Here is a 23329-nt window from a genome sequence, read left to right as displayed (position 1 = left end):
TTTAAGAAAAAGGAGGGTTATTTGGTCTCCACAGTCAGTGTTTCTCCTGCCTCACAGATGGTCAGCACATGGTACTCTCTCACTAAAGCCTCTTCTGCTGGTATCATAAGACATATTGCTTTATACAGCCCTTAAGGATGAAAGGTGCTAATTATTTTTATATTAAACCACAAACTGTTAGGATGCAAATAACCGTAAGTAAAAAGTGATACTAAACACACACCCATCTGGGAAAGAACAGCAGCCCTCCAAAGACATGCCTAATTTTAGAAAAGCTATTTTCTATTTTGCTTTTATAACTTAGTTGAAAAAGGAAGCTTTATTATGTTTCTAAAATCGTCTATGCTGATAACAACATCTGGAGATTAGGAATTTTAATGAGACTCAAAACTGATGGCTATTTTTATGATTGCTCTAGATGAACCCCAAGGTAAATGAGAATTTGGGGATAAAAAGTGCAGAAAATTCTGAAATATGTATTTTGGTGGTTTACAAACTTATCAACTCTGTGCTGGCAATATGTTTTTCCCAGATGAATCTGAAAACACAGAGGATACTGTTGTGTAGGAGAGGGTGGTTTGGAAGATTGTATGGAGTTAGTGCAAGGAAAGAGGGTTTGGCTTGGTAAGAACTCCATTTTTTTCCCCATAATGCCAATAATTGTATATGACATGTTTTGAAAGGCAATAAAGTGTTTATAAAATACAAATTAAAAAATAACTATTATCAAGCTATTTCTCATTATGTCAAATATTTGGGTGGTATCATCTCTACTATTTATTATTTATTTATTTTTAAGACAGACTATCGTCTGTCACCCAGGCTGGAGTGCAGTGGCACGATCTTGGCTCACTGCAACTTCCTCTTCCTGAGTTTAAGCAATTCTCCTGCCTCAGCCTCCCGAGTAGCTGAGTTACAGGCATGTGCCACCACCCCCAGCTTATTTTTGTATTTTAGTAGAGACAGGGTTTCACTTATTGGCTAGGCTGATCTCAAACTCCTGACCTCAAATGATCCGTCTGCCTCAGCCTCCCAAACTGCTGGGATTACAGGCATTAGTCACCATGCCCAGCCTCTACTATTTATTGATATTATAAATGAAGTATATTGTGTGCAAATGATGCCAGTCAGATGCTAGGAGACAACTGAGGGAACCATGAAGAAAGGGATGCATACCTTGTAAGAGAAAGCCAAGTAGGTTTGACCACAGCATTATAGAAAAATAACACAGCTGTGTACTTTATAAAGTGGTTCCAACCTAATGTTCTAACTCATTGCCTATCATTGCATTTCATACATCCTGTATTCCTCCGAGTCCTTATTTCACATGGCCTGGGTTGAAATTCTGGCTCTCCCATTTACTAGCTGTGTGACCTCAGGCAAGGAACCTCACCTGTTTATACCTCAGTTTCCTCAGCTGTAAATCATCACAGTACCATTCTTAATCAACAATCAAGTATAGCTCTTTTTATGTTTACCTTTTTAAAATAAATTCACTGAGCAAAATGCCTAATAAACCAACCTTGGATGAGTTCATTCCTTAGCCATCAAGAAATTCGACATTTCATCAGAAGTCTGCTCAAATGTCCATAAAATGGTCACCAAGATGTTCTATTTCATGAGAGTGGAACTTTTAACAGTTAAAAACGAGGAAGAGATATCAAGGCCTTGAAAATTTTGGTTTTTATTATATCATATTACTATAAATATATTGATGGGTTCCCACGATTCTATTACCTCATAGAGTTTGTAAAAGATATATAATATATTGGTTATATTATGATTAATTCATTTAATATTGTCTTTGGGATCACACCAATGAAAAGTTAGTCATCTTGTCCAGTATAACATTGTTTCTGTGAGAAAACGAAATAAATTATTTTGTCACGAAGTCAGAGAACAGGAGTAGAAAATGGACACTAGGAACCCAGCAGACTCTGTTGTGGTTTGGGTTAAAGAAAGGCAGTGATGCCACCAGCTAAGAGGGGACATGACCATCTAGGAAGCAGTTAGGAAAGTTCCTCAGTTTAGCATGGGATTGAAACCAAAGAAATTGTTTCAGTTGTCTCCATATATTCTTGCACATAGTTTGGCAGAGACCAAATCCATTTTTTTAAAAGAATGTGCTGCTCTTAAATCTGAGATAATAAAAGTAATGGTCTTATAGATACATTTATTATTATTGCATTGTAAGCCATGTAAGAGTAGGAAATAGCTAAACATTAAAAAAAAATCCAGAAAAGAAATTCTATCTTGTGATTTTTACTGACCTCCGTAACATGGGGGAAGTTTTTCAGGTGTCACTCAGCATGGAAGTTATTATCTTCCTGCAAAAAGCCAGATGATCTGCAGAACCCCTCCTAGTGCCCCAAATAAGAGAGACCATTCCCGGGTAGGAGGCAGCTGCTCCAGGCATTTTACCAAGACTCGATTGGAGGTGCCTGAGTGTCCTTAGCCGCCAGTCTTACATAAACCTGGAGCAGTAAATTAGGCAGAGCAGCTGTTAGAGCTATAAAAATCCAGGAGATGAAACTTTGCTTAAAATCTAAGCTCTGAGTAATTGCCACAAGAGACACTGAGGAGTCTCTGTAGTTAGACTAAAACAAGAAGTGATCATTTTGATTTGGATTATTATGGGACAAGGAAGAGCAAGGGATATGGAAAGGATGTACAGACAGGTAAGAAACTGGAAAAGAACAGGAAGTGGATTGAGACATTTCTCACAGTGACACCACACTGACAAGTTTATCAGCTCCCTTGTGAGGCGGGCCCTGGGTTAATGCCACCACTCTTGTGTATTCTTTGTAATTAGGAACATGTTTGTATGTATGGAGTATATGTGTATATATCAGCTCAGTGTCAATTAATGCACCAAGTCTGATTTTTTAGAAGTAGCTGCCTGAAGCACAGGGTTGATAAGGAATCAAAGTCTGAGTCTAGATGCAAAAAACGATACTGTGGGCTGGGCATGGTGGCTCACGCCTGTAATCCCAGCACACTGGGAGGCTGAGGCAGGAGCATCACTTAAGCTCAGGAGTTTGAGACCAGTCTGGGCAACAACATAGATGTTGTCTCTACTAAAAAAAAATTTTTTTTTAGTTATCTGGGTGTGGTGGCATATGCCTCTAGTCTCAGCTACTCAGAAGGCTGAGGTAGGAGGACTGTTTGAGCCCAGGAGATGGAGGCGGCAGTGAGCTCTGAGTGTGCCACTGTACTCCAGCCTGGCTGACAGCGTGAGACACTGTCTCAAAAAAAAAAAAGAAGATATTTTGATCTGCCTTGGATGGAAACAGAAAGGTATGCCTTCGATGCAAAGGGAGAGATTAGTAGCCCTAGTGACAAAACCTAGATCTTAACTGATAAGGAAATTATAGACACTTCAATGCTAGTAAGTATGGTCATTCTCAGTGAATCTCGTTTTCCCTATTACAAACCTCTAAGTCCAAGGAGCTTTAAGGTATTGTTCAAGATTGTTATCTGTGACAGATAGACCCTTGAAAACAATTACTGTTAAAATACCAGGGCCAAGAAAATGCACAGATGATAAGCAACCAAGCAGTTTCTGAGGGTGCCGCAGCTGGGGAAGAAAATCACTGCATGGCTCACAATCTCACAGAGACAGAGAGGACCCCATTACCCAGCAGTGCAATGATTAAAAGCAGTCCAGGAAAGACTAACTGAAGATCCGGAATAAATACATTCCTGGAAGGCTAACTCGCAGCTATCGTCTCTTTCGGATTCCCAGCTTGCTTTAAAGACCAAAGAATGTTCAATTGCACTTCATTTGAGCAGAAAAATGGGTCCTTAAGTTAAAGAAGGAAGAGAGGCTATACACACTCAAGATGGTCTGACAGATTGAGGGCTGTGTCCGAGAGCAGGGCATCATCACTCAAGGAGAAACACCAAGACAACACAAGTTCTGGACTTTATTCAAACCAGCTGCCTTGCTTTGGGGCTGGACTCTTCTTGCTGGTGGCTAGTTTGATATTTAATCAAATTTCAGATTTCCCTTTTTATTGCCCAAGTGGAAAAGGACACAGTTTAAGAATCTAAACATTCATTACACTCAGCTTGTCACATGCTCAGAAACTGGTCTTCTTTGGAATATGTTGTAAGAGACATTCCTTATCATCGGCGCACTTTCTTGGCCCTGGCATTTTAACATATTACAATACACTAAATATAATATTAAATTTAATGAAATACATGAAATACAACCACAACAGTACTAATAGCTAAAATCTGGATGTCAGCCTGGTGTCAGGATCGCGCCCACTGCATTCCTTGTGTTCTCACATTTAGTCCTCACAACATAACAATGAAACACATATAGGGCTTGACACATGCTAGTTACTGCTTCCGGCGCTTTACAAGTATTAACTTGTGTACTGTTTACAACGGCCCGTTAACCTAGAACTAAGATTTTATAACGAAGACACTGAAGCACAGAGGTAAATAAACTTAACCAAGACCATACACACTAATAGGTGGCAGAACTAGGATAGAAAGTCAGGTGATCCTGTGAAATGAGCCTCTGAATACTGACTTGTAGAAAAGGAACAAACAAAGATGCAGAAAGGTGAACTCATTTGCCCGAGGTCACAGAGCTAGACCTAAGTCAGGGTGTAACCCCAAAGACTGCACTCCCATCCACCCTCCTGGACTGCCATGGTTTGAGCCAGAAAAAGGGTTTTCTGGCTGGGTGTGGTGGCTCACACCTGTAATCCCAGCACTTTGGGAGGCTGAAGCAGGTAGATCACCTGAGATCAGAAGTTCGAGACCAGACTGACCAACATGGTAAAACCCCATTTCTACTAAAAATACAAAAATCAGCTGGGCATGGAGGCACATGCCTGTAGTCCCAGCTACTCGGGAGGCTGAGGCAGGAGAATCTCTTGACAGGAGGTGGAGGTTACAGTGAGCCAAGATCGCACCACTGCACTCCAGCCTGGGCGACAGAGTGAGACTGTGTCTCAAAAAAGGAAAAAAAAAAGGTTTTCCTTTTGTTAACGTTTACCAGATGAGACTGTCTTGGTTTGCCTTAAGAATTTGAGGAAATTCAGTTATTGCATGATTGATACATGCAATTTTCAGACAACGCAAAGGCCTTCCTGGAAAAAAATATCCAAATTCTCAGATTTTACTTCTGAAATCACTTGTGTACTCTTCTGTTTCAGAGGAGACACCGTGACCTCATGCCTATGTCTATATCACCAAAGGGAAATAAGACAAGGTTTCTAAAACCCTCTGACAACATACACTGAATTATTAACACTTGCAATGAAGGCATTATCCATACAGTGAATCTTAAAGATCTGAGATGCCTGTGTGAGGTTTGTAGATTATGCCCAGCACCGGCTGCTTTCTTTTTACCGCCCACGCATGAAGCAGTGCCAGGATGGGGGAAGTGTGTGCAAGTGCCTCAGCCTGAATGTGAATCAGAACACATTCCACAGCCAAACACAAATGCTTTTGGACTATCCATGGCTTCATATTCTTCATACCCTTCCCTTGGTGTATTAAAGGGGCTCCAGGAGTGTTGCGGAGCCATGCATTTATTCACACATTTGTCTTCCTACAAAATTCAAACCTCTATGTCTCAATGAGAAATCAAGTGCCCAACATTTCCTTTGGAAGCAAATTCATAAAGAATTCAACTTAGAAAACAGTGTACTATGAAGAGCATAAATTTAAGAGCAATACCTTGATATGAAAGCCACTCTCCAGTCTTGATTTGTTGATAAAATTATACTGTGTTACTCCCCAACCAATTTCACCAACGTACTCATGTTTATATTTTGCTGGGAAGCTTCTATTCATGGCAGGCCTCCATAAATATCTGAGATCTCCAGTTTTTTCTAATGCTGGATGCTGTTCTCCTACATAGGAAGTGTGTTGATGAACTTTAGGCAAGTAATCCTTTACATAGTCTGGACCTGTGAAAGAAAAAGTATTTAAAACTTCTCCACTCTTTATTCTAAGATACTTTTTCTATTTTAACCTTGGAAATGCTAATAGCCAATAATTACATGGCACTATGTTCTAGGTGCTATTACAAGCCTTCTAGACATGTTAATTCAATTAATTCTTATTAATAACCAAATGAGATTTGTAGAATTATTTTCCCTAGTTTATGTATGGGGGAAATGAGGTACAGAAAGATTGGTTACTTGTCCAGAATTACAGCTAACAAGCTCTCTGTTACCCAGGCAGGCTGATGTGAAGGTTGGGGTCTTCATTGCCCCACTAAACTGCTTTGTTTATAAATCAACTTATTACAGACATGGGCTGGATGTGGTGGTTTAGGCCTGTAATCCCAGCACTTTGAGAGGCCAAGGTGAGCAGATCTCTTGAGCTCAGGAATCTGAGACCATCCTGGATAACTAGTGAGACCCTGTCTCTACAAAAAATTTTAAAAATTAGCCAGGCATGGTGGCACACACCTGTGGTCCCAGCTGTTTGGGAGACAGAGGCAAGTGTATTGCTTAAGCCCAGGAGGTGGAGGCTGCAGTGAGCTACGAGTGTGCCACTGCACATCAGCTTGAGCAGCAGAGCAAGACTGTCTCAAAAAGACATGACATATACTAAAATGTATCAAATGCCACATTTGGAGAATGTAGGCCTTCAGACACTGAGGTTTTATCTAGATAGATAAAAATCTGAAATGAGTATTAGAATACTTCCCAAATGTATTAGCAAAAATTGAAAAATGGAGAAAATTGTTAGATTAGGATAGCTTATAACAGATGACTAAAGAAAGAAGTATTTATACTTTAAATGTAAAACAATGAACAAAAAGTAGTCAATGAATTATAGAAGTAGGTGAAACAAGCAGAAATAAGAGAAGGTTTGGAAAAAGATCACTTAAATTCTTTTTTTAAATTATACTTTAAGTTCTGGGATACATGTGTAGAACGTGCAGGTTTACTACATAAGTATACATGTGCCATAGTGGTTTGCTGCACCTATGAACCCATCATCTACATTAGGTATTCCTCCCGATGCTATCCCTCCCCAATGCCCTCAGCCACTGACAGGTTCCAGTGTGTGAGGTTCCCCTCCCTGTGTCCATACGTTCTCATCGGTCAACTTCCATTTATGAGTGAGAACATGCGGTGTTTGGTGTTGCTATGTTAGCTTGCTGAAAATGATGGTTTCCAGCTTCATCTATGTCCCTCAAAAGAATGAATTCATCCTTCTTTATGGCTGCATAGTATTCCATGGTGTATATGTGCTGCAATTTTTTTATCCAGTCTAACATCGATGGGCATTTGAGTTGGTTCCAAGTCTTTGCTATTGTGAACAGTGCCGCAATAAACACATGTGTGCATGTGTCTTTATAAATGATTTATAATCCTTTGGGTATATACCCAGTAATGGGATTGCTGGATCAAATGGTATTTCTAGTTCCAAATCCTTGAGGAATCACCACACTGTCTTCCTCAATGGGTGAACTAATTTACACTCCCACCAAGTGTAAAAGCATTTCTATTTCTCCACATCCTCTCCAGCATCTGTTGTTTCCTGACTTTTTCACGAAGGCCATTCTAACTGGCATGAGATAGTACCTCATTGTGGTTTTGATTTGCATTTCTCTACTGACCAGTCATGATGAGTTTTTCATGTATTTCTTGACCGCATAAATGTCTTCTTTTGAGAAGTGTCTGTTCATACTCTTTGCCCACATCTTGATGATTGTTTTTTTTCTTGTAAATTTGTTTAAATTCTTTGTAGATTCTGGATATTAGCCCTTTGTCAGATGGATAGACTGCAAAAATTTTCTCCTATTTTGTAGGTAGCCTGTTCACTCTTAAGATAGTTTCTTTTGCTGTGCAGAAGCTCTTTAGTTTAAATTCCATTTGTTTATTTTGGCTTTTGTTGCTGATGCTTTTGGTGTTTTAGTCATGAAGTCTTTGCCCATGCCTATGTCACAAATGATATTACCTAGGCTTTCTTCTAGGGCCTTTATGGTCTTAGGTCTTCTGTTTAAGCCTTTAATCCATCTTGAGTTAATTTTTGTATAAAGTGTAAGGAAGGGGTCCGGTTTCAGATTTCTGCATATGGCTAACCAGTTTTCCCAACACCATGTATTAAATAGGGAATTCTTTCTCCATTGCTTGTTTTTGTCGGGTTTGTCAAAGATCAGATGGTTGTAGATGTGTGGTCTTATTTCTGAGGTCTCTATTCTGTTCCATTCATCTATGTGCTTCCCAATGCAAGGAAGCTAAGAACCTTGAAAAAGGTTTACAGGGATTGCTAACTAGACTAACCAGTCTGGAGAATAACATAAATGACCTGATGGGGCTGAAAAACACAGCATGAGAACTTCGTGGTGCATATACAAGTATCAATAGCCACATTAATCAAGCGGAAGAAAGGATATCAGATTGAAGATCAACTTCATGAAATAAAGCATGAAGACAAGATTAGAGAGAAAAGAATGAAAAGGAATGGTGTACCTGAAAGTGACAGGAAGAATGGAACCAAGCTGGAAAATATACTTCAGGATATTATCCAGGAGAACGTCTCCAACCTAGCAAGACAGGTCAACATTCAAATTCAGGAAATACAGAGAACACCACAAAGATACTACTCACGAAGAGCAACCCCAAGACACATCATTGTCAGATTCGCCAAGGTTGAAATGAAAGAAAAAAAGTTAAGGGCAGCCAGAGAGAAAGGTTGGGTTAAACACGAAGGCCCATCAGACTAACAGCAGCTCTCTCTGCAGAAACCCTAACAAGCCAGAAGAAAGTGGCAGCCAATATTCAATATTCTTAAAGAAAAGAATTTTCAACTCAGAATTTCATATCTAGCCAAACTAAGATTCATAAGTGAAGGAGAAATAAAATCCTTTACAGACAAGCAAATGCTGAAAGATTTTGTCACCACCAGGCCTGCCTTGCAAGAGTTCCTGAATGAAGCACTAAATATGGAAAGGAAAAACTAGGACCAGCCACCACAAAAACAAACCAAAATGTAAAGACCATCGACACTATGAAGAAACTTCATCAACCTATAGGCAAAATAACAAGCTAGCATCATAATGACAGTATCAAATTCACACATAACAATATTAACCTTAAATGTAAATGGGCTAAATGCCCCAATTAAAAGACACAGACTGGCAAATTGCATAAAAAGTCAAGACCCATCAGGGTGCTGTATTCAGGAGACCCATGTCACATGCAAAGACACACATAGGCTCAAAATAAAGGGATGGAGGAATATTTACTAAGCAAATGGAATGCAAAAAAAAAAAAAAAAAAAGCAGGAGTTGCAATCCTTGTCTCTAGTAAAACAGACTTTAACAAAGATCAAAAAAGACAAAGAAGGGCATTACATAATATAAAGGGATCAATGCAACAAGAAGAGCTAATTCTAAATATATGTGCACCCAATACAGGAGCACCCAGATACATAAAGCAAGTTCTTAGAGATATACTAGGAGAATTAGGCTCCCACACAATAATAGTGAGAGATTTTAACACCCCACTGTCAATATTAGACAGATCAGCAAGACAGAAAACTAACAACTTTATTCCCAACTTGAACTCAGCTCTGGACCAAACGGACCTAATAGACATCTACAGAACTCTCCACCCCATATCAACAGAGTATACATTCTTCTCAGCACCACATAGCACTTATTCTAAAATCGACCACATAATAGAAAGTAAAACACTCCTCAGCAAATGCAAAAGAACAGAAATCATAACAGTCTCTCAGACCACAGTGCAATCAAATTAGAACTCAGGATTAAGAAACTCACTTAAAATTGCACAGCTACATGGAAACTCAACAACCTGCTCCTAAATGACTACTGGGTAAATAACAAAATTAAAGCAGAAATAAAGAAGTTCTTTGAAACCAATGAGAACAAAGACACAACATACCAGAATCAGAATCTCAGGGACATAGCCAAAGCAGTGTTTAGAGGGAAATTTATAGCACTAAATGCCCACAGGAGAAAACAGTAAAGATCTAAAGTTGACACCCTACCATCACAATTAAAAGAACTAGAGAAGCAAGAGCAAATTCAAAATCTAGCAGAAGACAAGAAATAACTAAGATCAGAGCAGAACTGAAGGAGATAGAGACACAAAAAACCCTTCAAAAGAATCAATGAATCCAGAAGCTGGATTTTTTTAAAAAGATCAACAAATAGACTGCTAGCCAGACCAATACAGAAGAAAAGAGAGAAGCATCAAATAGACACAATAAAAAATGATAAAGGGAATATCATCATTGATCCCACAGAAATACAAACTACCATGAGAGAGTAGTATAAAAACTTCTATACAAATAAACTAGAAAATCTAGAAGAAATGGATAAATTCCTGGACAAATACATCTTCCCAGGATTAAACCAGGAAGAGGTTGAATCCCTGAATAGACCAATAGCAAGTTCTATAATTGAGGCAGTAATTAATAGCCTACCAACCAAAAAAAAAGCCCAGAACCAGACAGATTTACAGCCAACTTCTACCAGAGGTACAAAGAGGAGCTGTACCATTCCTTCTGAAATTATCCCAAACAATAGAAAAAGAGGGACTCCTCCCTAACTCATTTTATGAGGCCAGCATCATCCTGATACCAAAACCTGGCAGAGACACACACACAGAAAAATTTCAAGCCAATATCCTTGATGAACATCAATAGAAAAGCCTCAGTAAAATACTGGCAAATCAAATCCAGCAGCACATCAAGAAGCTTATCCACCACGATCAAGTCAGCTTCATTCCTGGGATGCAAGCCTGGTTCAACATATGCAAATAAATAAACATAATCCATCCCATAAACAGAACCAATGACAAAAACCACATGATTATCTCAAAAGATGCAGAAAAGGCCTTCGATAAAATTCAACATTCCTTCATGCTAAAAACTCTCAATAAACTAGGTATTGATGGAACATATCTCAAAATAATAAGAGCTATTTATGATAAACCTACAGCCCAATATCATACAGAATGGGAAAAAGCTGGAAGCATTCCCTTTGAACACCGACACAAGACAAGGATGGCCCCTTTCACCACTCCTATTCAATATAGTACTGGAAGCTCTGGCCAGGTAAATCAGGCAAGAGAAAGTAATAAAAGGTATTCAAATAGGAAGAGAGGAAGTTAAATTATCACTGTTCGCAGATGACATGATTGTATATTTAGAAAACCCCATTGTCTCAGCCCAAACTCTCCTTAAGCTGATAAGCAACTTCAGCAAAGTCTCGGGACACATTGATTTTGTATGTATCACAAGCATTCCTATACACCAATAATAGACAAACAGCCAAATCATGAGTGAACTCCTATTTACAATTGCTACAAAGAAAATAAAATACCTAGGAATACAATTGAAAATGGATGTGAAGGACCTCTTCAAGGAGAACTACAAACCACTGCTCAAGAAAAGAAGAGACAACACAAAAAAATGGAAAAGCATTCCATGCTCATGGAAAGGAAGAATCAAATATCATGAAAATGGCCATGCTGCCCAAAGTAATTTATAGATTCAATGCTATTGCCATCAAGCTACCATTGACTTTTTTCACAGAATTATAAAATCTACTGTAATTTTCATATGGAACCAAAAAAGAACCTATATAGCCAAGGAATCCTAAGCAAAAAGAACAAAGCTGGAGGCATCATTCTACCTGACTTCAAACTACATTACAAGGCTACAGTAACCAAAACAGCATGGTACCAATATCAAAACAGATACGTAGACCAATGGAACAGAAAAGAGACCTCAGAAATAATGTTACACATCTACAACCACCTGATCTTTGACAAACCTGACAAAAACAAGCAATGGAGAAAGAATTCCCTATTTAATAAATAGTGTTGGGAAAACTGGCTAGCCATATGCAGAAAGCTGAAACTGGACCCCTTCCTTACACCTTACACAAAAATTAATTCAAGATGGATTAAAGGCTTAAACATAAGAACACCATAAAAACTCTGGAAGAAAATCTAGACAATACCATTCAGGACATAGGCAAGGGCAAAGACTTCATGAGTAAAACACCAAAAGCATCGGCAACAAAAGCCAAAATAGACAAATGGCATCTAATTAAACTAAAGAGCTTCTGCACAGCAAAAGAAACTACCATCAGAGTGAACAGGCAACCTACAAAATGGGAGAAAATTTTTGCTGTCTATCATTCTGAGAAAGGACTAGTATCCAGAATCCACAAAGAACTTAAACAAATTTACAAGAAAAAAACAATCATCAGGAAGTGGGCAAAGAATATGAGCAGACACTTCTTAAAAGAAGACATTTATGTGGCCAAAAAACGAAAAAAAAAAACTCATCATCACTGGTCATTAGAGAAATGCAAATCAAAACCACAATGAGATACCATTTCATGCCAGTTAGAATGGTGATCATTAAAAAGTCAGGAAACAACAGATGCTGGAGAGGATGTGAAGAAATAGAAACGCTTTTACACTGTTGGTGGGAGTGTAAATTAGTTCGACCGTTGTGGAAGATAGTGTGGTGATTCCTCAAAGATCTAGAACCAGGAATATCATTTGACTCAGCAATCCCATTACTGGGTATATACCCAAAGGATTATAAAATCATTCTGCTATAAAGACACATGCACACGTATGTTTATTGCAGCACTGTTCACAATAGCAAAGACTTGGAACCAGCTTAAATGCCCATCAATGATAGATTGGATGATGAAAATGTGGCACATATACACCATGGAATAATATGCAGCCATAAAAAATGATGAGTTCATGACCCTTGCAGGGACATGGATGGAGCTGGAAACCATCATTCTCAGCAAACACAACAGAAAACCAAACACTGCATTTTCTCACTCATAAGTGAGAGTTGAACAATGAGAACACATGGACACAGGGAGGGGAACATCACACAATGGGGCCTGTCAGAGGGTGAGGGGCTAGAGGAGGGACAGCATTAAGAGAAATACCTAATGTAGATGATGGGGTCGATGGGCACAGCAAACCACCATGGTACATAAATAACTATGTAACAAACGTGCACATTCTGCACATGTATCCCAGAATTTAAAGTGTGTATATATGTATGAATATATATAACAGAGTCTTGCTATGACACCCAGGCTGAAGTGTGGTGCAGTAGTAATGCTCTAAAGGCTTGAACTTCTGGGCTTAAGGTATTCTCCCACCTCAACCTCCTAAGTAGCTGGGACTACAGGCACATTCTACCAAGCCCAGCTAAAATTGGTATTGAAAGTTGATGCTGTGAAAGTGAAAAGGAGATCTAAGACTTTCTGGAAGAAATGGCACTTAATGATTAAAAATAGACAATGAAGCTACTGGCACAGGAAGAAATTCCAAAGCCCCAGAACCAAAATCAGTGTAGGAGTGTATGGGCAGACCGGGGACAGAAAAAACTTCATTTATTTTCCAAAAGTTAACCGAAGACCTTGGAGATAGAATCTGTGTTGTGGTCACAACATTGCCTCAGTCCTTCCCAGCTCCTGTGCTCCTTTCCTTCTGCTTTTAAATCAGGGAATCTCAGTATTTGCAGAAGGTGCAAGATAGACCAGGGTTTTGATCCACTGCCTGACACGCGGACCAGGTACTCTGATAGGATGGTCAATGCGTAACAAGCCTGTGCTCAGAAAACGAATCTCAGCTTTCCAAGGAATCTGAAAATGTGAGGGTTTTTCAGAAACACAATTTTGGCAGGTGTTTTCACAGCTTCCTAATCACTACCACTCCCATGATACACTGAGTATTCAGAGTGGCTAATTTCCCTTGATGAATACATTGTAGCTTCAATTTCATTTGCTTCAGGTTTTCACTTAGATCTGCTTTGATCAAGCATAGAATTGTCAGAGCATAAAAACCTGTTTTCTCTCTCCATATGACAGGTGTTGAGGTCTCATTTACAAAGCTCTGTCATAAGGAACTTTTTGCAATCTCTTCTAATACAGAAGAACTGTGTTAGTCTTCATATAATTGCAGTGTATGTTTAAGCCAGGTTTTTTTAAATTTTACTCTGAGGTGTACCCTTCAGAAAATACTTTTTTCTTTTTTAGAAACAGACTCTTGCTTCACCCAGGCTGAAGTACAGTGATGCAATCCTAGCTCACTCCACTTGGGCTCCTGGGAGCCTGCCAACTCAGCCTCTTGAGCGGCTAGGATTCCAGGTGCAGGCCACCACATTTGGCTGATTATTATTTTTTATTTTGTAGTCATGGAGTCTTGCTATGTTGCCCAGGCTGGTCTCAAACTCCTGGCCTCAGGTGATCCTCCTGCATTGGCCTTCCAAAATGCTGGGATTACAGACACGAGCCATCGTGCCCAGACTCAGGCCAGTGTTTTCCCAAATACTTCATCAAATTCTGCTCCTATGAGTGCACCATGAAGGTGGTGTGTATGGAAGGGATCTCTATAGTCAAATACATTTAGGAACACCGCTTGATACATTTACCTTGTAGATATTCACAGCATATGAAAGTACATTAAGAGTTCTGATAAGTCTTATGGTAAATAAACTATTTACAATTACATAACCCAGTGTTTCCCAAACTGATTTAAACATAGATGTTTTTTCCCTACTGGGTCACTTACATGCATCCTGCTGTAAACGTGAGAGTAGATATTTATCTGTAATTAGTTCCTTAGTTGCTCTGTGGGCTGCAGTAAGGTTTTGAAAAAAGCCATTACTTGCCAGCTGTCTTGGTTTGTGCTGCTATAACAAAATACCTGAGACTGAGTCACTTCTAAAGAACAGAAATTTGTTTCCATACAGTTATGAAGGCTGGCAGTCCAACATCAAGTTGCCGGCAAGTCATGTGATGAAGGCTGCTCTCTGCTTCCAAGGTGGAGTCTCGTTGCTGCATCCTCTGCAGGGGAGGAACACCAGACCCCGACAGGGCAGGGGGTGGAAGGGCAAGCAAGCTGGAGGCTTTGCAAAGCCTTCTTTATAAAGGCTTTAATCCTATTCATGAGGGAGGAGCCCACACAGCCTAATCATCTCTTAAAGGCCCACCTCTTAATACTGTCACATTGGCCATTAAATTTCAACACCTGAATTTGGGGAGGTACGCACACTTAAACCATAGCACAAACTCAGTCAAAAGCACTTAGTTTTAGAAGGTGTGGTGAAAAGTGCACATGCTTTGCAACCCAAGTGTGTGTGTGTGTCCACTTAGTCCAACAAACGTCATCTTCTGCCAACATTTGAAAAAAGGGCTGGGCATGGTGAGTCACACACCATGAGAGTCTAGGACAGAAGGATCACTGGAGTGTAGGAGTCTGAGACCAGCCTCAGCAGCATAGTAAGGCCTTGCCTCTACAAAAAATTTTTAAAAATTAGCCAGCCACCCATGGCTTGCCTGGGTAGTCCCAGCTTCTCAGGAGGCTGAGGCAGGAGGCTCACTTGAGCCCAGAAGTTTGAGGTAGCAGTGAGCTATAATTATGCCGCTGCACTCCAGCCGAAGCAACAGAATGAGACCCTGTCTCTAAAAAAAAAAAAAAAAAGGACCCAACTACAATATCTGTTAATAGAGAAGGGGAAAATTCCATCCCTGAAGCAAATCTCTTTCTGATTTCTCTTCAGTTTCTTTTTTTTAAAAATTATTTCTATTTTCATACCGTTACTGGGATTCTCTGCAGTTTCATCGTCTCATTTAGTTCATTCATTTATTCTTTCACTGATGTATTTATTCAACACATACTTATGAACAGCTACTACATGTCAGGCAGTGTTCTGAGTGCTTGGAATATAGCAGTGAAAAAAACAAAGGCCCCTGCCTTCAGGAAACTGACATTCTTTGAGAGGCAGGTGTTAGAAGTAAACAGTCCTTCATCATCTGGATTATCACCATAGTCTCCTTAACTAGTCTTGGCTCTAAGTTCATTTCATTTCTAATCCACACAGCTGCCAAGAATGATTTAAAACTCAGATAACATTAAATACTCCCTTTCCTTAAAAACATGAAATAATTTTCTCCAGTACTTGGAAATTTGTGTTCATTCAGATTTCTCGGGTTTGCAGAACAGTGTCTTCATAATCTGACAATAATACCTTCCTTAACCTCTTCTCATTGTTAAACCAAATCCTACAAGGCTTACTGTAAATGCTTCCTTCTATGGAGAACATATGTAATCCTATCAAGTCAAAATTAAAACTCAGCATGATGTAGACGGTAGTTTCATTGAATTTCACATGTTTTCTATATCAAATTTACTGAATCTTCCTCATTTGCAGCTCTTGGAGGGTAGGAGTTGTATCTTATTTATCTCTGTTAATTCTTAATTGCCAGCACTGTGCTTTGAGCTTAGGATATCCACAAAAGAAACGGATATTGAATTGCTGATTAAGTGAATTAAAGCGTTCCATTATAAGACTGAAGATATATAAAGTCATACTGGGTGAGAAGCAAGTACTTCTTTAAATTTCTAACGAGCAACTTAATTTCCAGAACTGCCTTAAAACCCTCCTATTCTGGGATTTATGTTAAGATACTTAAGTGTAAGGTCAGAGGAAGAATTGCTTTTCACTACATTTATTTTTAGTATCTAGAGATAGAAGGATGACAGCTCACAGTAATGTTATTTCATCTTATAATATTGCCTCATGAGGTCAATCCTCTAGTTCAGCAACTAAATGGAAACCCACCAAAGAAATAAATCAAAAGGAATCAAGTACAATATAGAAATGAGTGTTTCGATAAGTATATTTGACAATCTGTTGCCACCATAGGCATAATTTGCCCATTGCAGATGTGCAGTGCAGAACAGCTGGGCTTGTCAGGGGAATCAATCCAAGGTAAAGGCCAGATGGCGGTAGTGGGATTTGAACCTATGAAATGCACTCTAATGGGCATGTCTGACATGTGCACATAGAGGGAAGAAAAAAGGAGGTACTGCTAGAGATTAATTACAACAATTGCTCATGTGAATCAGACTCTCCAGTTCTGACATTTACCACAGAATGGACTGATGAACTGGAACATTTTTAAATGCTGCATTTCAATTCAGTTGGTACAATTATGCAGTGGATCTAACCACTGAAAGAACCGAAAGACTCAGTTCGTCAAACTTCTGAATGACCCAAATAAACAGCAGGCAAAAGCATCCTTGCTACATACCTTAGTTCTATTCTCAAATGATAAACTTTCTCTCTTTTTTTTTTTCCATTTTTCTTTTTAATACAGGGTCTTGCTGTGTTGCCCAGGCTGATCTTGAATTCCTGGCCTCAAGTGATCCTGCTACTTTGGACACCAAAGTGCTGGGATTACAAGCATGAGCCCCTATGCCTGGACTTTGTTACTTATATTTTTTTATAGTCAAACAAACTTTCCTGTGGGCAACCTGAACACATTAGGGGCAGCAGTTACTAATCAAACTGCTTCCAAAAATAAACTTGTGGGATTATTGTGTCAATTAGGTAACTGACATAATTATGCATAGAATTATAAATTGGAATTCAGTCACAAAGAATCAGAAAGTTCACCTGACACTTATGCACAGCTTAACTGATGGCTAAAATAACATGGATGGGCCGGGCGCGGTGGCTCAAGCCTGTAATCCCAGCACTTTGGGAGGCCGAGGCGGGTGGATCACGAGGTCAAGAGATCGAGACCATCCTGGTCAATATGGTGAAACCCCGTCTCTACTAAAAATACAAAACATTAGCTGGGCATGGTGGCGCGTGCCTGTAATCCCAGCTACTCAGGAGGCTGAGGCAGGAGAATTGCCTGAACCCAGGAGGCGGAGGTTGCGGTGAGCCGAGATTGCGCCATTGCACTCCAGCCTGGGTAACGAGAGCGAAACTCCGTCCAAAAAAATAAATAAATAAATAACATTGATGGCACCTTACCACGTGCCCAGTGCTGGCTTAGTGCGAACAAGAGTCATTATGACATGGCCTGTTTTTCTGGCCTCCCATACAATCTAAAGACCATGCTCACCTCCTTTAGAAAACATTTTCCGGCTGGGAACAGTGGCTCATGCCTGTAATCCCAGTACTTTGGGAGACTGAGGCGGGCGGATCACAAGGTCAATAAATTGAAACCATCCTAATCAACATGGTGAAACCCTGTCTCTTCTAAAAATACAAAAATTAGCTGGGCTTGGTGGCTCGCACCTGTAGTCCCAGCTACTCAGGAGGCTGAGGCAGGAGAATCACTTGAACCTGGGAAATGGAGGTTGCAATGAACCACGATGGCACCACTGCACTCTAGACTGGCAACAGAGTGAGACTCTGACACACACACACACACACACACACACACGCACACACACAAAATGCTATTTTCTATTTTTCATGGCAAACATTATTATTTACTGAAACTTTGAAGTACAATTCGATCTGTTTCATTTGTGTGCTGAGGTGTCCTAGCCATTTGGTATGTGTCTTGTTTCTTTGCTTGACAGTTAACCCCTTACTAGTCTCCATTAGAGACTCACACTGTTTCATTTGCTTTGGAACCTCTTTAGTATTCTGATCAGTGCAATGCACCAGGCAAATGCCTGGTAATATTTGCTGAATGACTTCTTGATCATTAAATTTGCTGATGTAATAAAAAATATAAAATTTGATAGTTTTCTTGGCTAGTAGAGAAAGAAAGCAGAATCAAAAATTTTGTAAACATCCTTGGACTTTTAGTTGGAAAGTAAAACTGACCCATCTTGACAAAACGTTGCAACCAGGTGACGCACCACATATCCATCTCACCTGAAGGGAAAATCTAAGTAGATAATAAATAAATTACATTTTCTTTATTTTGGCTTGCAATTTTCCTAGCATAAATGTACATGATATAGTCTATTTTATTATAAGAAACTCTCACCATTCACATAGATAGGCTCTAGATATTTCATGAAAAAAAATTATCAAGATTTGTGTATGCAGAACTAATAAAAATCCATTTGAGTGCTGCAAGTAATAGGAAATCCATTGCAAAATTGAATAAACAAGAAAGGAAAATTATGTCCCATAATAAGATCTTCTGAGACAGGAGGAATCCGGGGTTGCTTTCTTCAGTAACTCCATGATGTTTTCCGAATCACAGGCTTTTCCATCTGTGTGCACGGCATCCTCCGCTTATCTGGCAAGTTCCCCTTAAGGTCCAAAGGAGGCTGTCACGGTTTGATGTTCAAGAGGATGTGTGTCTGATTCATCAGCGGGGAAGCCTTTCCTAGAAAACTTCAGATAAATTCCTCTCTCATTTTATTCACCAGGATTGAGTCATCTCTTCCTAAAACCAAGCACTGACAAGGGAATTGGAATTTCGATGACTGGCTTCAATGATTCAGAATTTAAACCTGAGTCATGTGAGGTCAGGGTAGACACCCAAATAAAATGGAGGCTCTCTGGAAAGGGAGAAGAGTGTGCTGGCCTCTGGGTAATCAGCTACAAAGCAAAAGGAAAACATTCCACAGAGAAAAATACACACACACAAACACACATATGGACACAATGCAGCTTTTTACTGCTGTTGTGCAATTTACTTTTAAGATCACACAAAAATCTTTTAAGTTACTTCTTCTCTCTTCTTTGGTCTTAATTGCTAGCTAAATCATAATTAGTTTGGTGTTTGTACTGTCATACTTGTGGATATGGCTTTTTTTTCTTTTTTTTTTTTTTTTTTTTTTGAGACGAAATTTCACTCTTGTTGCCCAGGCTAGAGTGCGGTGGCACAATCTCGGCTCACTGCAACCTCCACCTCCCTGTTCCAGTGATTCTCCTGCCTCAGACTTCCAAGTAGCTGGGATTACAGGCAGGTGCCAGAATGCCCAACTAATTTTGTATTTTTAATAGAGACAAGATTTCACCATGTTGGTCAGGCTGGTCTCAAACTCCTGACCTCAGGTGATCCTCCCACCTCAGCCTTCCAAAGGGCTGGGATTACAGGTGTGAGCGCAGCCAAGGATATGGGTTTATGCTAAAGCAATGGATAGAAATGGAGGCAAGCTAGGGGCTCAGTCAGAGCCATCCTCACAAAACAAAAGAGAGAGGGCAATTATTGGTATTCCTCCATATTCAAGCTCTTCTGCTCTTGTTGTTGTTTAGAGGCAGGATCTCACTCTGTTGCCCTGGCTGGAGTGCAGTGGCACAATCCTGACTCACTACAGCCTTCAACTCCTGGGCTCAAATAAGCCTCCCACCTCAGCCTCCCAAGTAGTTGTGATTATAGGCATGGGCCTTCACACTTGGCTAATTTTTTAATTTTTTTGGTAGAGATGGAAGTCAAACTATGTTGCCCAGGCTGGTCTCAAATCCCTAGCTTCAAGTGATCCTCCCACTTCAGCCTCCCATGCTTGGATCACTGGCATGAGCCACTGCACCTGGCCTCCATATTCAAACTCTTTGATCTAGAGCAGAGGTCAGAAATTTTTTTTTTTTTTTGAAACGGAGTCTCACTCTGTCCCCCAGGCTGGAGAGCAGTGATGCGATCTCGGCTCACTGCAACCTCCGCCTCCCAAGTTCAAGCAATTCTCCTGCCTCAGCCTCTCGTGCAGCTGGGATTACAGGTGCGTGCCACCACGCCCAGCTAATTTTTGTATTTTTAATAGAGACAGGTTTCACCATGTTGGTTAAGCTGGTCTCGAACTCTTGACCTGGTGATCCACCCCCCTCAACTTCCCAAAGTACTAGGATTACAGGTATGAGCCACTGCACCTGGCCCATATTTTTTTTTTTAAAAAAGGTCAGATAGTAAATGTTTTAGACTTGTAGGTCATACATGCAATCACTATCACAACTATTCAACCCTGTCACTGCAGCAGACAATATGTAAACCAGTAAGTGTGGCTGTGCTCTAATAAAACCTAGTTTATGGGCACTGAAATTCGAATTTTATATCGTTTTTATGGGTTGGTAAATAATTTTCTTTTAATTTTTTTCAACCACTTACAATGTGAAAGCCCACTTTTAGATGTATAAAAACAGGTGGCAAGCCAGATTTGGCACATGAACCATGGTTTACTACACCCTGATCTACAGTGGTTTTCACATTTGTCTTTTACCTTACACCTCCTCCTTGCCTATTTTAGATATGAAGCTTCTCTATTTATTATACTTAATTGATTACATAACTGCAAAAATAAGTATTTCATTTAAATGGACTACTCAGTAGATTTGTAAATAACCATACTTTTTATTTGTACAATAACAGGTTCCAGTGGAAAGTCTTGCTTGCCTCTACATTGTCAGTGTCAATTGGGCCCCATCTCATCTCTGCTTTTGTGTTAATTAGTTTTCTTATTATTAGAGCTGTATAAGTGACCAGTGAGAATACATGAATATAAAATAGATTTGCCAGCACAATAAAAAAAAAATAGAAAAGTGGGGAAGACACTAAATTATACAGATAGAGTAGAAATTGCATCAGGTAGGAATCACCCTGGTTTTACCCACACTGGAAAGAGCTGAGAGGTATGCATTGCTCTTTTATTGCTCTGAGTAATGATGGTAATTATGATGTAATCCAAAGAGCACAACCAGCACTGGACTGGGTGGAAACAGTGCTCTAATTCCTCCACTCTGTAATAATCATTAAGGTCAGGCGTGGTGGCTCATGACTGTACTTTGGAAGGCCAAGACGGGAGGACCACTTGAGTCCAGGAGTTCAAGACCAGCCTGGGAAATGTAGTGAGATCCTGTCTCCTCAAAAAATAAAAATCGTGTCCTTTGTAGGGACATGGATGAATCTGGAAACCATCATTCTCAGCAAACTGACACAAGAACAGAAAATCGAACACCACATGTTCTCACTCACAGGTGAGTGTTGAACAATGACAACACATGGACACAGGGAGGGGAGCATCACACACTGGGTTCTGTTGGCGGGGACTAAGGGAGGGAAGGTGGGGGATAACATGGGGAGGGATAACATGGGGAGAAATGCCAGATATAGGTGACGGGGTGATGGAGGCAGCAAACCACATTGCCATGTGTGTACCTATGCAACAATCCTGCATGATGCACATGTACCCCAGAACCTAAAGTATAATAAAAAAAAGAAATTAACTGGGCGTGGTAGCATACACATGTGATCCCAGCTACTTGAGAGGCTGAGGCTGGAAGATTGCTTGAGCCCAGGAGGTCAGGAAGTTGAGGCTGCAGTGAGCCAAGATTGTGCCACTGCACTCTAGCCTGGGAGACAGAATGAAAAAAAAAAAGTACCATTGAATTAACACTGCCTTTGCTTCAAAAAGAGAAAATAAATTTAAATGTAGGCATCGATAGCAAAGAGTATCACAATTATAGACAAGTTAAATGTAATTTATGAAAATGACACTTTCAGCCTGGGTGAAATATGGCAATTCTCTAGATAAACAGTACATTAGGAAGAGCTTGTCTATTTCTAGATGGCAGTAAGTGACTTCAATTTAGGCCAGGGTAATTTAGATCAATAAGTGGTATTTCTCAATCTTGCAAATACGTAATAAAGGAAAATAGCTAAAAGTATACTGTAAGAAAAACATATGTGAACCTGCAATCTGGATTACTGAAAAATATTTGTGTAAAGCAAGAAAGCTGTAATTAACAAATAGGTAATCTTTACATTTTGTTGTATCTCCTTTGTAAAACCTTTGCCCTTCTCTACTTGAGGCAGCCAGAGAACTGGCTGTGCTTCCTGATCATCAAGAAGACTCAAAGTGACTCCTTATTCATTCCTAAAATGGATTTCACCATGCTTCAGCACTTAGCTTGTAAAATGGATTTATAAACAGGTGAAATATTAGGTGGGTAAAGCCATATGACAGTTAAGATTTACAAATTAAATTTCTTTATCTGAATATTCTTACTTTGAGGATTTATTTTCCCATTCCTGTAAATAAACATTTAAAAAAAAATTTTTTTTTTAAGAACCTACTTGGTATAATAGAAAGAGCACTTGAACAGGGAAAATGGCAATTAAGATTTTGGTTTTGACCTTGCTGCCATTGGCATAGAACACTTGGGAAAGTCATTTCGTCTTCCTTGGTTAACTTCAATTTCTTTCTTTTCTTTTTAAACCAGGTTTATTAAGGTGTAATTGACATATAATAAACTGCACATATTTGAAGCATACACCTGTACATTTATATATACGTATATGTACACACATGAACAGGGTTGTCAAAGTATAGAATGCCCAGTTAAATTTGGATTTCAGATAAACAATGAATCATTTTTAGTATAAGTATGTCCCAAACATTTGCATGGTATACACTTATGTTAAAAAAAATGTATTCATCTGAAATTCAAATTTAACTAGCCACTCTATGTTTTTATTTGCTAAATCTAGCAGCTGTATCCATGGTTTCTCACTACAGTCAAGATAAAGAACATATCTGTCATTTTTCCCATACCCGGGCAATCACTT

General features: G+C 39.5%; 1 protein-coding gene across 2 annotated transcripts in view; it reads right to left on the bottom strand.

Moving 5' to 3' along the window:
• The window catches only part of CUNH4orf45 (chromosome unknown C4orf45 homolog), a 141569-nt gene that overhangs the window by 71931 nt on the left and 46309 nt on the right, over positions 1-23329 (bottom strand). For both annotated transcript variants that reach the window (XR_004260016.1, XM_032248558.1), the window contains exon 2: positions 5704-5936. Coding sequence is in view for 1 of the 2 variants with exons in the window: in XM_032248558.1 (XP_032104449.1) it covers positions 5704-5936 (233 nt within the window). In the remaining variant the exon portion in view is untranslated. The remainder of the gene's footprint in view (positions 1-5703; positions 5937-23329) is intronic.

The sequence above is a fragment of the Sapajus apella genome, unplaced genomic scaffold, assembly GCF_009761245.1.
Source record: "Sapajus apella isolate SASKATOON/1434 unplaced genomic scaffold, GSC_monkey_1.0 scaffold67, whole genome shotgun sequence".
Lineage (NCBI taxonomy): Eukaryota > Metazoa > Chordata > Mammalia > Primates > Cebidae > Sapajus > Sapajus apella.
This window is presented reverse-complemented; position numbering and strand designations above follow the sequence as displayed.